Source organism: Leiobunum rupestre, chromosome 3 (genome assembly GCF_980474605.1).
Source record: "Leiobunum rupestre chromosome 3, qqLeiRupe1.1.hap1, whole genome shotgun sequence".
Classification (NCBI taxonomy): Eukaryota; Metazoa; Arthropoda; class Arachnida; order Opiliones; family Sclerosomatidae; genus Leiobunum; species Leiobunum rupestre.
Window position 1 is genome coordinate 52331431 of NC_143386.1, and position 17027 is coordinate 52348457.

Here is a 17027-nt window from a genome sequence, read left to right on the forward strand (position 1 = left end):
TTTTAAGAATAATTTAAAATGTATGGATCTCTCTGGGTGCGGTGAAATATGTTGCAATACAAAGGACTTTGATTACGTTGAAGACGAATTTTTCGGTTAATCTTTTAAAAATAGATACATTTTAAAATAAATATTAAGTTATTATTTTGAGTGATATTAATTAGTGAGATTTAAATCAAATTGTTATCTAAAACAAAACTCATTCGTTGAAATACCGCGAAAATACCGAAAATAGTAAGTTAGTAATGTTTTGCATGTCCACATTTTTCTTTTTCGTCATCAGCCCCACGTTATCCAAAACGCATTAAAATCTAGGAATTTAAAGAATCGTTGAATACCGTTTGGGAAATGTTTCTTTCCTACCTATATAGTAGCCCGCCGTCATTTTAAACCTTTAACAAAAGCTTTGTTTCGGGCACCGTCATTTTAATCCTTAGACCCCACGTCTACTACAGCAGCATATTTCGAAAATATTGTGGTCCTACTGGCGCCATCAGCATATTTCGCGAATATTGCAGTCCTACTGGCTCCATTACCACTCCCAATAAATAAGAAAGGCTGATTTTGGACCGGGAAAAAACGGCGCGACGGCGAGCTCTCTTCGCCGCGGAGTGAATTCTACTCCCCGAACCGTTGGTTCGTACATCTTTAAATTAGAATATCTTTAAAATTAATTATTTGCGGCTTATAATTTTTGCACCATTAGATTCCCCTTAATAAGTACGTTGGTATGGTGTAACCATAGAAATCTCATAGGTAACTAGAATGCTGCCGTGTAACTGGCAAATGGGCCAAACGCCGTGGCAGACGATAGCCAGATCTCAGCCAATCAGAGCTCAAAGAGTGGTTCTGCCAAGAATTTAATGTCACCAGAGAGAATGACGTCACCTATCTCCCGCTATAGTAGCGGATCCAAGGAGGATTATTATCCTCCTTGGCGGAACCACTCTACGACCTCTCATTGGCTGAAGGTTCAAGGCGAACTGGCGTCAAGCTCGGCCGTAGGCGGCAGCATTCTAGTTACCTATGAGATTTCTATGGGTGTAACTAAAAAGTGGAAACTAGGTGGCGGGGCTATTGTTCAAAATAGCCGTAAAATATGGCCCCCTGACTAAATTGACGGCTTTTAAATTTTTTTTGCGCGTGAAAATACCTCTACATGTTATGGTCAGAAAAGCACGCAAAGAAGGCCCAAGACATGTACCTGTAGTGTCGCGCGCTAAAACGTCATTTCAAAATCCGTCAATTTATCAACTTGACCGATTTCAAAATTACGTTTTTGCGTGCGACACTATCTCTACGCCAAGAGGTCTAGCAGGCTTTTATCTGCATTTATACACTTACAGGGCTCCCAGAGTTCCTATAATTCCTATAAATTCCTATAATTTCAATATGCTCCTATAATTTCCTATTTTCTCAAAATTGTTCCTATAAATTCCTAGTTTTTCTATAGCTATATCCAGAAATTCCTATAATTTTAAAAATAATGTATTAGAAAACCGCCTTAACGTTTGGGAAAATTTGCCTTCTAAATAGAGCTTAGCTCTGGCTTAGGTCCGGTGTTCCCGAAAACATCAACGGTTGGGCTCCCAGAGTTCCTATAAATTCCTATAATTTCAATATACTCCTATATTTTCCTATTTTTTCAAAATTGTTCGTATAAATTCCTATTTTTAACTAAAATGTTCCTATAAATTCCTATTTTTTGGCTAAAAATGTTCCTATAAATTCCTATATTTTCTATGAAATTTCCTATAATTCCTATAATATTTAAAAAAAATCGCTGGGAGCCCTGCACTTACATGACGACATATTTTATCGCTCAAAATGAATTTGAGATCGGCTGATTGGTCAAATTAGTTCAGCCTAAAACTATTTGAACTTATCTCTTATGGTCCCCAAAATTTTTGCCAAACTTCTGATAAATTGCTTCCGAGCTAATTTTTGCTGGCACCTTAATTTATTCGTAATATATTAATGTCAAAATTCCCTATCATTTGGTTCAAATTGGTAGTGAAGGGTTATCAATGTCGTGGAAACCGAATTCTCGAATATTTTTGAAATCGGACTAGTGGTTTTGGAGTTACCGAACATAGCCTAAAATTGACCAACGTGTAACTTGTTGAATTATAGTCCGAATTTCATGATTTAACTATCATTTTAAACAGAAAGAGTTAAAATTTATATTTTAAGGCAAAATTCAACCTTTTAGTTTTGAAAAGGTAATTATGGCGATAGAATATTTTGCAACATTTTTTACGAATTCTTCGTGCCTTCTTTACCCGAAAATAATGAAATACAAAATTATTTTTCTAAACATTTAAATATTAATGAATATACACAGCCCCTAAAACTCTAATTTTACTGATTAAACAATTTTTTTCATTATTAAATTTTATGGTAATTTTATACGAAACCGACCAACGTTATTACTCGATAGTGGCGGATTTCTGCCAAACTTTTTTGGTGGTTTATCTACCTAAATTATGAAGATTTCCGAGGTTCGGTGGATTAATTTCAAAATTTTGAAAAGTTATTAATTTTTGGAATTTACCGCTATTTGGCTAATTTTGCGCACTTATTTTAACTATCTTTAATATCGTAATGGAAAATAATTATTTATGTATGAAAAATAGAAGACTTAGCTAAAAACGTCTGCTAATTAAGAATTTGGAATCTATTTTGCTGTATCTGTTCACGTTTTTGATGTAGATGCACTTTAATCCTCGCATTTCCTTATAAATAAATAATTTTGGTTTTCGAGTAATACTTAGTTCTATCATAACGATTTTTTTTAAATTTGCCATATTTTTTCACCATTGCATTGTATTCTTTTATAAGGGCTCATTAATAATAATCAGCTAGGCTAATACCCAAGGCATCGCCTTAGGCCCAAGTCATCTAGCGACTTATAATGCCTTTAAATAGGTGGCCGGGTTACAATGCGTAGAAGGGTGGTGGCAAGCCCTTCATGCCACGCGAGCCAACAGCTCCCTACACTAACTATTACCGTTAACCTTAACAAGCTTTTTCATTATTAGTGGGGTAGTTAATAATAATAATCAGCTAGGCTAATACCCAAGGCACCACCTTAGGCCTAAATCATCAAGCGACGTTTGAAGCCATTATTTCAGGTGGCTGGGTTACAATGCGTAGGGGGGTGGTGGCAAGCCCTGCATCGTTCTTATCGTTGAATTTACAGAAAGTTTAATTTCGAAATTTAATAAAATTTTATTCTGCATTGTGTTAGAGATAGAAACGCCTTCCTTTTGTTTTGGATAAATTATTATTTCTACCGTAACGGATTTTTTTTAAATTTGCCATTATTCCCTTTTTTTCTCATTACCGGAGTAAGAATAAATATTTATTTAACGAAATGGGTTGGCTTTTAAAGTAGCTTGGTATAAAGAGAAACATCACATTAAAATTCAGTTTAGAAGAACATATTAGGTATTTTCAAAATACATAAATGTAAGACCTACAAGAGTTTTATAAACCTTCGTTACCATGAAGACGATTGTAATAATAAAGCAGAGTGGAATATTTTTTCCTATAGCCATGGTAAAAGCACTCACTACGGAAAAGGCGGTACGCTGAAAATACTGGCAACTCGTGTCAGTCTACGGAAAGCTGTACATACCCAGATCCTCACACCGTTGGAGTTGTATAAATGGGCGTTTCATTAAATTTGAAGGTTGACCTCTTTGTGTAAATTAACGATGAGTGCAAGCCCCCTATTTAGCGTCTACATCAAAAAGTGAGCAGATACTGCAAACTACATTTCAAATTATGAAACAGCAGACGTTTTTAGCTTGGTCTACTATTTTTCATGTATCAATAATTTTCCATTACGATATAAAGAGAGCGAGGGGTAAGACAGTCTCAGATAATCTGTACACCGAGTTCATGCATTTAGCACTGTTAAAGGTACATATTTTCAAGAGTTCGTGAGTTCCATTTAGCACTGTCAAAGGTACGGCAGTGTACACAGAGTTCGCAGAGTGTCTTACCCCTCGAAAGAAAGTTTATTTCGCAAAATTAGGCCGAAAAGCGGTAAATTTAAAAAATTTACAACTTTTCAAACTTTTGAAATTAGCTCGCCAAACTTTGGAAAACTCCATATTTTAGGTAGATAAACCACCAAAACAATTGGCAGAAATCTGCCACTATCGAGTAAAAACGTTGGTCGGTTTCGTATAAAATTACCTTAAAATTAAACTTTAAAAAATGGTTTATCAGTAATCAGTGAAATTATAGTTTTAGGGGCTGTTTAAAAATACTTTGAATATCATTATTTTCGGGTAAAGAAGGCACGAAGAATTCGAAAAACATGTTGCATTTTAATTGAAACCGCTGTTAAAGTCAAAGGTCAAAATATTTTTTCGCCATAATTACCTGTACAAAACTAAAAAGTTAAAAGTTTGCATTAAAATATAGGCTCTATCCCTTGTCTCTTTAAAATGATAGTTAAATCATGAAATGCGAACCATAATTGAGCAAGTTACGCATTGGTGAATTTTAGGGGTCAGAGCAATTTTAGAAAATGGCGATGTTCATTAACTCCAAAACCACTAGTCCGATTTCAATTGTATTCGATAATTCTGTTTCTACGACATCGATAACCCTAAATAACAAATCAGCCGAGGTAGGGTTGAAATACGTTACCCATTTGTCAGAGAATTATCCTACGGCTATAAACCAAATTATGAAAATTTGGGCCCGGCTATTTTCTATCAAAATGGTTCTATGGAATATTTCGGTACGAGCCGTCGTTCGCGTTTTTATCAATGCAGTCGCGTTTAAAATGGATGACCTAGCTAGCTATTGTTGTTGTTTCTGTAATAAAATGCTTTTGTAAGTTCGTTACAAATTCACGAGATTTCCGAAAACCGCCGCTTGAGGGAACTAGGAATAACGCCCATTGTAAAGCGCGTTTCGGGTACAACTTTCATCAAAAACGATGGCTCGTACCGAAATTTCCATAGAACCGTTTTTGTAGGAAATAGCCAGGCCCTAATTTTCGTGTTTTAGGGTTGTAGTCGTAAATCCAATACAAACAGAGATATTAGCCAAAGAACATTTTTGTGCGTCTATTTCCCGCCATAAAAAAATGTGCTCACAACCAAATGATGGGGACTTGTGACACTTTATACAAAAGGTTATGCAAAAATTTTAAGGAGTTGTAGGGGGTGAGTTGAGAAGTATGCCTGTTTTTTCCCATTTTCCTACGATGAGTTAAAAGAGCGCCAGAGAGCTTCAAAGTGTGGCCTACTAGCCCCTGGAAGTAGGCTGCAACAATCGCAAACCCAAGCAGCAGGGAAATGCGAACATTAAGGTTTGGGTTCGTGTGATATGTAAAAAGGACACTGTAAACAAATCGAGGTAACCAGCGTAAAAAAATAAACTTAAACAGAATTTAAAGTCCCTGCTGCTAAGTTTTGTACTTGTTGCAGCCTAGACCACACTTTGAAGCTCTCTGGCGCTCATTTTAACTAATTGTACGAAAATAAGAAAAAAAACAGGCATACATCGCAACTCACTCCTACAAATCCTTAAAATCTTTGCATAACCTTTTGATACCACCTGTATATTATGACTATATGAAGGTGCCTGCAAAAATTCAGCCTGGTAACAATTTTTCCTTATCCGACACTCGTGAAGGAAGAAACTAGACCATGATGCCCTTGCATCGACTCCACAGTCATTCTTCACCCTAATTATAAATAAATCCATTGTTGATAATAAGTTCCTAAAATCTTGTTATTATGTTATTGAAGTAATTCATACTGAGATAATTTTGTAATTATAATTGTGCGTTTCTGCAACTGCTAAGCCCTGAAGCGTCGATTACTTTTCTTTAATCAACTACATATAATCAACTCTAATAAGCCTATTAAATAACTTTTTATGAAATATTGAAAAGGAAACATTCTTTTCCGAGGATATAAAGAACAGCTTGTTCAGTTTTTTCATTCTTGTAATAATCCAGGGAGAGAGGGGGCTCCCGAACATTTCGAGGGTGAATTTCGGACTTTTTCTTTCACTAGTACTAGATGGCGCTTTTGGTTTGAAAGATATTATTTTTTATCGCTCACCCAGTTGGCACCATCCGCATTGGGAAACTTTTGCTTGATCGGGCGCAAAATTTCTAGCTGTTCTTTCGCTGTCGCCCGTTTTTACGTCGGTGCCATCTAGTACTAAACGTGTTATATTTCTAGTATAACTCATAAGTATGCCATGATAACATTTTCTTTATGAAACCTTGTTCACGGGATATGACGTAAATTGTGTCATTTTCATCACTGATTTTACAGAAAGTAAACGGAAGTTAGTGAAGGTTTTTCGGCTTTTCCAATTTATAGCTAAGCTCGTGCCTAACTACCACGAGATTTTGTTTCCATGGTAACCTTTTCAATAGCACAAGGATTATAATAATTTTCCTTTTTTGGTCCACTTATTGTATGATCCGTGCAAAACATGATCTCATTGATTTTGCTTTGGATATGTTATATAACTGATTATGTTACATATGCTAGTACCCAAGACCATGAATGTATTCAATTCATTCTTGAATATCGAATTATATCATTAGCCTTCCTACAATCTGGGGCTAGGATGGACGGTGCCTTTCTGCGTTTTATGTAATCACTTAAAGGGACTTTCAAAGGAGAACCGTGGGAGGGTTGAAGTCCATTTAAAATACGCCATTCGCTCGCCGTTCGTCGCATTTACAAAGTTGACGTTTCAAAGACGTTATTTGAATCGACTTCTGACCCTTGACAACCCCTTGAAAATCAGTCCCTTTAAGCCAATCAGGAGACAGGCTTTGGTCTTTTACTCGATCCACAAAACGTTTCTGGCAAAGAAAATGACTTGTAGTTCTTATAAGGATTTTCAAAGATGAATCATAGCTAGAAATTTCTAGTCCTCACCCAAATCACTCTATTTTTTCAAAGACATGAATTGAAATAGGCACTAGGTTAACCGTTTTACTACATGCGCCAATAGTGACATAATTAAATGGTATCAAAGCGTTGGTTTAATAAGTTATACACCAATTCAGTAATACAGTCAGCGCAAGCGCATCGACTGGCACGCCGTCTCCTATCCCCCCCGTTTCTACAAAACTTAAACACTTAAATATTTTGGAGTCACAATAAATACTGTTGCGTATTCCTTAATTTACAAAGTAAAATGATTTAGATTGCGCCATCTACTATCAAATAGATAAATACTGAGTATTAAATATCTTTTCTTACGTTTCTTCAAAATGAAACTAGGATTTGATTACTGAAAAACTGCCCTAGATGGCACCACGATAAATACTGAAGTGGCGGTTTTTTTTTGTGAATTTCCAATTAACAACTTTTAAAAGTGCGCCACTCGTATATTTGGCTTGAAGCAACTTGTTGAGATTAGAAGCGCGTCGGGTCGGCAATAAGGCGAGCTTGGGCTCCGGCTTAAGGCTAAATATCTCGGGCTTAGCCCGTTTTGCTTGCCTCTATTTTATTACACGCATGATCTGGGTCTCTCACAGTCCAGAACGGTACAGGCTTTTCTCCTTTCCCTTTCTTCAACACCAGCTCTGATTCCTATTTTTCCAAATATAATTGAATCGCGATTTTTTTCTGCTTATTTTACGTTCAACAATCGACTGATTTTGCTAATAGCTTCTGATGTTTATTTTTTTTGGTCCTGAATACCTGTTTGTTGTTGTTAAGAGTATTTACAAATTTGAACCGTGTGTAATGAGCATAGAATGGTTGATTATACCAATTGTTGACAGTGAGAACTGCTAGTATGCAAGTAACACGATTTCTAGCAATACATCAATCGATATACCTTTCTTTGCTGTATAGCTTTGGTTGTAATTCTCTAACAATAATTTTGAAAAAATAATAGAAACATTTATGTTTATACCTCCGAATTATCTTGTTTGGTACCAAATGGATGACTTCGTATAAAACAATCTTTGTTATTAAATTGATAAATACACTTCTTTAATTAATACACTTTAAACTTCTTTTTTGTTTGGCTAAGATGCAAATCTAGTATTTTAAAATCAAGTTTTGAAGTTGAATAATAAGTTTCGTCGTTTGTCTTCCAACAATTTCGTTTCTATTACCTCACGTAAAGCTTTTTAAAACGTTTACTTTCTGATGCGATATCTCGGATAAGACATATCTGATTTTGATATAGTTGAAACAATCTTAGAAGAACTTGTTTGATTAAGATCAAAGTGTAGTATCTTTTCGTATCAGCTGTAAAACATATTTGAAATTTCATTGAACTCGCCCGGCCTAATAGCTGTATCGTTGTATCAACTAAATCCTTTTTAAAATATTCAGCCAAGCTAATTTTCAAACAAATATTTAAGGAGAAGCTACGAAACAGTGATATGAACAAACTGGCTTTCGTTCCAAAAGCCGCAGGGCGTTTTAAAAATCTTAAACCTTAAAACTCTCAAATGTCTAAGCTCCTGCTTCCTTGAAAAGAGTGTAAAGTTCCATATTTATGGTGGATGATTTTTCGATATGGAATATACCCCCTTTAAATTGAAATACAAAAAAAGAAATGACTTTGAAGAACCACAGACATTTGATTCTTACAATGATTAATCGAATTTTTAACTTGCGACTCTGAACTACCGTTTTGTTTTTGGATAGCATCAAATGTTTCATGACGATTGTCGAATACAACAAACACAAATTTCAGTCCTGTTTCCACAGACCTGTAGTGATGGATGAAAACTCATCTCCATCGCCTCTTCATTACGGAACTCGAACAGCATATGGAGCGATAATTTAGCGAACTGCGAGACTTGTTAACAGTTGGATTGACAAATCTCTTCTCCGCTCCCGAACAGCGCCAATGCGTTTGGGATTAAAGAGAGGAGAGCGAGGGAGGATGCTGATTCGTTGCCACTGTTTTTTTCTCGGCTGCGGGACTGGAGGGGACGTTTCATTCGATTTCGGCGACGAGTGACGAAGTGGGGGATCATTTGCAGTTCACGGGGTGCGTGACAGGTCGTCAAACGTATCCGGAAAGAAATTCTCTTCAACCCTCGCGTGGTCACCATTTCTTTACGCCAAAAATAAACTTTTTAAGAATTTCTTGGTATTTTAAAAATGAAAAAGTACTTAATTGGGTTTCTGTCATTGGTTTTAGGTAAGTACTACATTTTTTTTACCATCAATACTACATGTATGTCATCAAAGTCTGTCTATGGCGTAAAGGTTTTAAGATTTTGATGACGAGGAAATTATACATTTGTATATCAGTTGATTGTGATTATTAATGGTTTGGTTGAGGTTTATTCCATATTAATCTCAACTACTACCGGTTTGGTTTTACTTATTTTCATTGGAAAACATCTATTTGAGTAAAATAGACCGTATAAAAGAATTTTGTTCGTTAGTTTTTATTTATCTTATCTTCTAGAAGTACTGAGTTAATTCAATTTAAGTTTAGGTCCCCCGTCTCAAAAGTTATTATTTTATACTTCAATGGGAACTATTTCCTGCCAATACCGTGGAATTATACGCCATATCACTGGTATAACCAATTAAGTACGGTGCATTCAATGTGGAGCTTTGATAATTTACAATGTTCGAGAAAAGCCTGCCTTAGCTGCTTTCGGAAACTTTACTGAAACGAAACGACACTTATAAATCTTCAAACATGAAATTGGATAGTAATACAGTAATTTAACGAATCATTAACCTAATAAATCAGCTTTAAATGTATATCTTTGGTACAATTAATAAAATTCGAAATTATCATTAACAGGATCTTAGTTTTGCATATAGGTATCAAGTAAAACAATGGTAGGACCATTAATTTTAATAAGAAAAAACGCAGTTTCTCGGAAAAATATGCCTTCGAGGCGGTTACAAGTAACGATTAGACATTTTTCTCACCTCTTTCATTGTCATCTGAAAACGCGGGTTTACCATGGAGTGTAGGTATTACTACGTTACTTAAATTTCTTTGTATAGGGATATTAATAATTTTACTGATCGAGTTTTCCGGTTTTCATAGTTTCTGAAATTGAATATATAATGTATTTAGCTTTACACAATTTTTTCTTTCGAAACGTATTTTGAAAAAAAGCATTACCCGTATAACCTATCATAAGGTCCCCATAAGCAAAGGTCTACCATACGGGCCCATGTTAACGGCGTTGTCCTGGAGATAAGAAAATTAACGTACAAAGATAGGGCAGTAGCGCCATCTTCGTTTTAAAAATTTCTACATCTAAAATATTATCTTACTTTGTAGAGCAGCCACGCTCGGGTAGATAAATGCCACACAAAACGCGTCTAAATCTCATATTTGGAAAATAAATATCTTCAGAAACAAGTTATCTTATTTCTAAAAGCCAGTTTTAGGTTCCGTTGAATCATTTTGCAACGATGAGTGTTAATTTTAAGTTTGAAAGTGATAAAATTGTGAATAAGCCTTGGCTACGGTGCTAAGAGCTGGTGGCGGAGATTTCTCCCGCGTGGTTCTAAGTTTAAAAACGTTCGCGCACGCCTTCTGAGCATTCATCATGCAACGCGCGAAATTCATTTAGGGAAATGCCTAGTTGAGAACATAACCACTAGGAGGTGCAGATTTAGAATACCTACCTCTTAATAACGGGTATGTGATCGCCAAAAATTTTACCTAGACCTTTGCTTATGGGGACCTTATGATAGGCTTATGCCCGTATGAATAATTCCCTCATAAGAAATATAGTACTTATAATATCGAATTTCTAGGGTGCTCTCTTTTAGAGGTGTGGTCCTCAGTTGCCGCGTGGGAGTTGACAAACGAAATGTACGACGATTCTACGAAAGTTATGTCGTCGTTAGAAGTCGCTTGCCAATCTTCAAAACCTCCATTCGACATAAAGCAAGATGTCGAAAAGGGGAAGCAGTTGGTCAATAAGGGAATTGATAAATTTATCAGCCGTCGAAACAATCGAATGCATCGCTCGAAAGATTTCGAAAGAGACGAACCGAGCTCCATTTTCCCGAGAATTAAAGGACTTTGGGTGTCAGAAAGGTATAATATGATTTAACAAATTTACCAGTACAAGTTTACAGTTTTCCTTATCAACGATATCGTGGTTTTTGCGAGCTAACACATCAGATCCGAGGAGAGAGCGGGGAAGCCGGAACAAATTACTGGGGCCCGTGCAGAGCGAAATAACCACCACCCGGGCCGCTACGCTTGAACTTTATTAGGAGCCCCATGACTTTGCGCTAGCCTCGTCTCGGGCCCCAACCTTTTGACAAGTTCCGTTTCCCTAAACTTAAGCAAACTGAGCCTATTTGTTAATCCGCCACTGAACCCGCGCAGCAGGGCTCCTAGTCTTAAAAATCGAAGTATCCTTCTTCCCGAAATCATTTAATTATCTACAATACTAACGCCTCTCAGAAGGCCAGGAATTATGGTTTTAGCTGTGCTCCGGTTCGCTCTCTGCTTACCAAACAATACGTACGATTACGAGAAAAACAATTCATCAGAGCAAAAAGGATAGTTCGTCTTAAAAGGAGAGATCCAAAAATGAGAAACAAATTGTGGTTACAGAATAAAACATTCGGCGTTAGATACATTCCTTGTTTCGATATTTCAAAGTTTCCTACGTTAATTACTTACACATGGGTTATGTTTGTCTCAATTTATATCAACTATTTCATGGTGGTTTTGTAGGTGCGAGATCAGAACAGGACCACGTTTCATTCTAAGAAGAATCTCTTTAAGAAGTTCCAGAAGGTTTCTTTCAAGGCATTTCCACTATAAAGATTCTTCGTGCGCCAAAGCGGCGTATTCAGTGACGGTGGAAGGCACTTGGGGCGAGTCGAAGCCGTCCTGGCTCATTCCAGGTTCATTCGAAGTGGACGAGCCCCTCGTTAGGAGAGTAAAGGTGCTCCCCTACTCGAAACGGTCCGCAAATGGCCTCGCCAAAAGGATCCATTCTATTTGCAATAGAACGGTCGTCTTCAAGAATAATTCTATCTTGAAACGTCTAAAGTTTCTGGATCTGCGAACCACAGAGGAAGAACTGGAAGTAAATCACACAAGTGTCGACGGCAACAAAGAACTTCAAATTGAATGCGTCCTGCGAGCGATCAGTTGGTCGGAGAGCGAGTTTCAACTAATCAGATACGAATTATCTTCCGTTGGTCAAGCTCGTTTGTACCTAGGAGCAAACCGCGACGTGTCCCACGGAATGCATTCTCGACCCACTTCATTCCAACAGTCACTTCTCCCGGTGCCTAAGGTATGTAGGTTCTCATTTCTTTATTCGGTTATTTCTACATATGAAAAAAAAATTTAATAGTATAAACTTGGTAATTTGGTGCTTGATAATTTATTTTCATTTTTAAGATATTTGGGCTGAAATTGATTGTAGTAAATTTTTTAAAACGGTTTAAAGTGTTGGTTGCACGAAAAATCGATAGCAATAAAAACGAATGAATGCGGGCTTGTTTTGAAGCCCAGGACGTTCTCTTTCCAAAAATGTCATTGTCGAAACAAATTTCCAAGAATAAGTGTATTAACTTTGAGTCCGAAACTGACCTTTTTCGCTCCTCAAAATCCTGAAATTTTCGGCGAATTTCTCTCCTCCGTAGCACGAGCAATTTGGGGCAAATCAACGCTGTAGTTTTACTCCTAAAATAGAAGGAACTGAAGAGGAGGGATTCTGTTTACTTGTAGAAGTTTTCAAACCAGAGGTTTTTAATCGTAATATTAGGCTTATTATCGAAAATAATATATTTTTTAACTTAACTAAGCGGCACGCGTGACCCGACGTTTAACAAAACATTTACGAGGAGCCTTCGGTTTCATATCGTTTTTCTACTACGTAGGCTTGTGTATGCCTCTTTCAATTACTACTGCGTAGGACTTTTTCCTGGGCGTTAAATCAACCCGCTTTTCATCGCAGATGTAAAGAAATGTATTACAGACAATTAGCCAATGATACGCTTCGCATTTTCTGACGTCATGGGTGCCGAGATAGTCTGGAAATTCGCCGAAAAACTCGATTTCCACCATTTCGATTTCTTTTTATAATAATTCAAAGACCACTTAACCGATTTTGATGAAATTTTCTGTACTTCATATAAAATGTTTGCTCTTTCTAATGAATCATTAATTAGCCATAGCTAAAATTTCGTGCAACCAACACTTTAACAAGTTGTAATCATGCTTTATTCACATGATTCCCTAAATAAAATTATTTTTAATAACATTCTAAAGTAGCTTCCCTTTTATTGTTACAATGGATAACTTCAATCCGGCAACCTTCTTCGTATTGCGTTTTCCCGCGTGGTTTCGAATCGAAACTCCATCGCCGATTTTATGTATTGGAAGAAATATGTGACGTATAATATTTCGATAAGTGATCCATCTCCCTACAGGGCTAATATGTACCTTCGCAGGCCGCTTTAAAAAAGGTTCGTAAGAACAAATTGTGTAAATCATCTAGTAACTTACAAAAACGCATACAAAGGTAACATGGGTAAAATACGGTTTACGCAAGTACGTAATTTAAATTCTACGTTATAAGTCCTTAGTCAGAGCGACGGTAAATATTAAACATAATGCTTTGTAAACATCGCCGTGAAAATCGCCCCATTGGAAATTGCTTTCAATCGGAAAACATGTTTCTTTTTTAAGCTTAGATGGTTAGTTCTCTCGTAAGACATATATTATGCATGTACATGAATGCTAGAAGTTAAAAGAAACTTTTATGTAGTGCATTTTAGTTTTTTGTTGCGTTAAAGAAGTGTTTATATTTCAAATTCGAGTATATTTTTACAGAAGCGACTAAACGTGGCAATGGTTCCCAATTTCAATTTAGTTATTGTGTTGTTTACACTGTTTTGGAAATTGGTGAATTGATTTGATATGCGTACTTTTTTGCAGTGTTACGACCAGATTCGTTGAAAACGAATATAGAAAGTTAACAATGATCAGGTTAGGATACTATAATACTAAGCTTGTCTTTTGTTTGAAAAATTACTCGTGTTTGTGAGAAGTATTTGGATCAAATAAATTGGGAACCCACGCTACGTTTAATTACATTTTTTTAAATAGGATAGTACAATAACTTCGATTTCTAAAATTAAGAGCGCGTACTCAACGCAGACTGTCCATACTTATAGAGTAATTATTAAGTTTTTAAATCAGGATGAATCATGCCTGAATTGTCGACTAATCGCTCAATCCAAAGAGTGGCGACCTCCGTCTTTGAAGGTCAATGCGGTCGTTCCTACGTCAATCTCCGGGCTCTGGGAAAGCCAAGAAAACTGCGAGATTCACTCGGAAGCCATTTTCTTGAGAAGAAAAGTAATTTTTTACGATGTTCAAAATGGATTCGGGAAATGGGCTTCGAAATACGTCTACTTCAAAGACCCGGCTTGTACCCAGCTAGCTTTTGAGCTTTGGCAGCTTGGGAACGTCTCCATCCGGAACCAGTCGTCGCTTCTGTACAACACCTACAACATGGACATTACCACGACCAACTCGTATTTAACCCCGAAGGTAATTAGAACCAATAATGTACTGAGGTTAATAGATAATATGTGGCTGCAACCATTGTCTCTGCCTTCATGATTCTCAGAAGATATTTTCAGCATCCACGGAGAGTGAGATAATTAGAGCCTGCTATTGTATAGGAGTAGCTTCCTTCCTTAACGAGCGAAAGGTGGATACATTGCACAAACAACAGCTTAGATTCGTACTGAATGCTGTTGACATATTACCTGTTAGCCTAAATACATTTAAAAAATTAATACTTTTTCGATTGCCTATTAAAAGTCGTAGAAAAAAGTCTAGTCTAAGAGCTATTCGATGGAACATTAACTCACACTTTTGGCTTCTTTCATAAGAGAGTGTCAACCGAGTAATACGTAGAATTTTGTTAATTCTGTTTATCCGCTCGGTAACATAGCACTGGTTATATAGCACAGGGAATACTAGACCATTGGTTCGTTTTTATTTTAGTTTTGGTTACAGTAGCGTAAACCAAAAATATGATGGAAATTTATAGCTGATCTATAATAATATCTAATGATCAGTAGTGTCACTAGGTGGTTGTGGATGGTGCCTGGTGTCACCATCAGAACGGGTGATACTATCATTCTAATAAATTTTTTCATGATAAATTTATTTTAATGTTGCTTTATGTTTAGTCAAATAATTGTCCATTTGTAACAGCAGGAGTTACTGCACTGGGTTACACTGATCTAAGCCACGCCAATGAAAGTTGAATTTTTTGAAAAGTTATGATTTTAATGAAATACTTTAGACGAGATAATCTGCAGAACGTCTTACGCGCTTAATATTACAGAGATACATACATGCTTACACATTTTAGGATAACGGTTTTCTGTCTAACCTTCGTGGAGCAACTTGCTCACTTCATCGAAGCAGGCCGTCGTGGGCTCTGAATGTTCGAACGGACCTGACGCCCTTTGGCGGGTGTATCGCCCTGAACGTCATCACACCCAGAACGCACTATGACATTGTGAAAACGGATCTGGATGGAAACGGAGACGTCGTTTTGAATTTCGGCCATTTTGAAGACGACTCCGACTTTGACCACTCAGCTTACAAAAGACCGACGTCATTTGATTCTTCGTTGATCTCTTGCCACCAAGTGTCGCGTGACAAAAGCGTCTCCTTCAACAACATTCATCCGTTAAGCCAAGCATTCACGTACACTTGGTCTAACACGATTACTGCAACCGAATCTCAAATATCCGTATTAGCGCAGGTTTTTATGTTCATAAAATACCATTATTTTACAGAAAATTGGTAGACGAACGAAACCAGATGAGAATTAGATATAGGGTGTGTCGGAAATAACATTGTCTTATTATCAGCAGAGATTTTATACAAGCTAAACTAAGAACTGAGAGTTAAGTGCACCGAGGAATTCCAACCCCAAAATAGCTCGTCAATAATGTTGAGTATCGTGATGTTGAGAATAACATTTATCAATAACTTTTTAGCTGCATTTTAAGTCAACAACTATTGATTAATAAAATTTTCTGAAACCAAGTAAATAGGCTTTAAGAGTTTGGTTTTCCTTAGTTTCTATATGTAGACAATTTTTGTTAATTGTAAAAATAAATAATTATTGATTTTAAAAAGTGTTTCTTAAATAAGCGTAGAGGAAAGTTCATATCCTAAGCATAGTTGGTTTCTCCTTAGTTTAAATAAATTTTCATTCAAATCTTTATAGGACAGGTACGGGCGACCTGAATTAAAAAGACTATTTTAAGAAACCGCACGAAATTACCCTACGACTAAACAAAATAGGTAAAAGGTTTCATTAATAACGCTTATAAGTCAATTTGAAAACCTAGGAGGATCCAACCTAACCCCTAAACGGGGGGGGGGGGGGGCAAAAAATTCCCAGACATAACGAAGTATCGCCTTCGGTCGTAAAAATGTTACACTTTTAATTCGTCTGCTAGTTCTTCTGGTCGCGTATTTCAAGTCTCGTGTTTTGAGTAGAAATAGACCATGAACATTTCATTCATTTCCTTGATAACAAAATACGTGCAATATGCAAATTAAAAAGCAAGCAAGGCAAATTCTTCAACCTACAAATTTGGGGATAGTGATAAATTCATTATTTCAAGAACATAATTATGGGGCATTATCCAAGCCTGTTAGCAACGCAACCGATAAAGGTAAAAAGGCTTCATTAAACTGTGGATTAAACATAGATTACTCATTTATTAATACTTTAATTTTTAATCGAGGCTTGCCTGAAAGAAGTTCAAGAACACGCGGAAAAAATAATGTTATTGGAAAATGTATACACTTTTCGGAAAATATTGGATTTAAAGACAGATACGATTTCACGGCAGGTATCCACAAGCTAATGTCAAATGATAAATTTGTTGATCCAATTGGTTGGTGTTTTGAAATAGATGTAAGGAATTTAAATAATTCATTAAAAATTCATTTTTAATTATAATTTGAACATTTGTTCAGGAATTAGAGTTGCTACAGGAGAC

General features: G+C 36.4%; 1 protein-coding gene across 1 annotated transcript; it reads left to right on the top strand.

Annotated features, from left to right (window-relative positions):
* The first annotated feature begins 9071 nt into the window (after nucleotides 1–9071).
* LOC149952562 (protein APCDD1-like) lies at nucleotides 9072–15842 on the top strand. Its single transcript, XM_090169759.1, has 6 exons — nucleotides 9072–9168; nucleotides 10764–11049; nucleotides 11701–12271; nucleotides 14185–14538; nucleotides 15374–15760; nucleotides 15807–15842. The coding sequence occupies exons 1-6, from the start codon at nucleotides 9129–9131 to the stop codon at nucleotides 15840–15842; spliced, it is 1674 nt and encodes a 557-aa protein (XP_090025885.1). The 5' UTR covers nucleotides 9072–9128.
* The last annotated feature ends 1185 nt before the right edge of the window (nucleotides 15843–17027 follow it).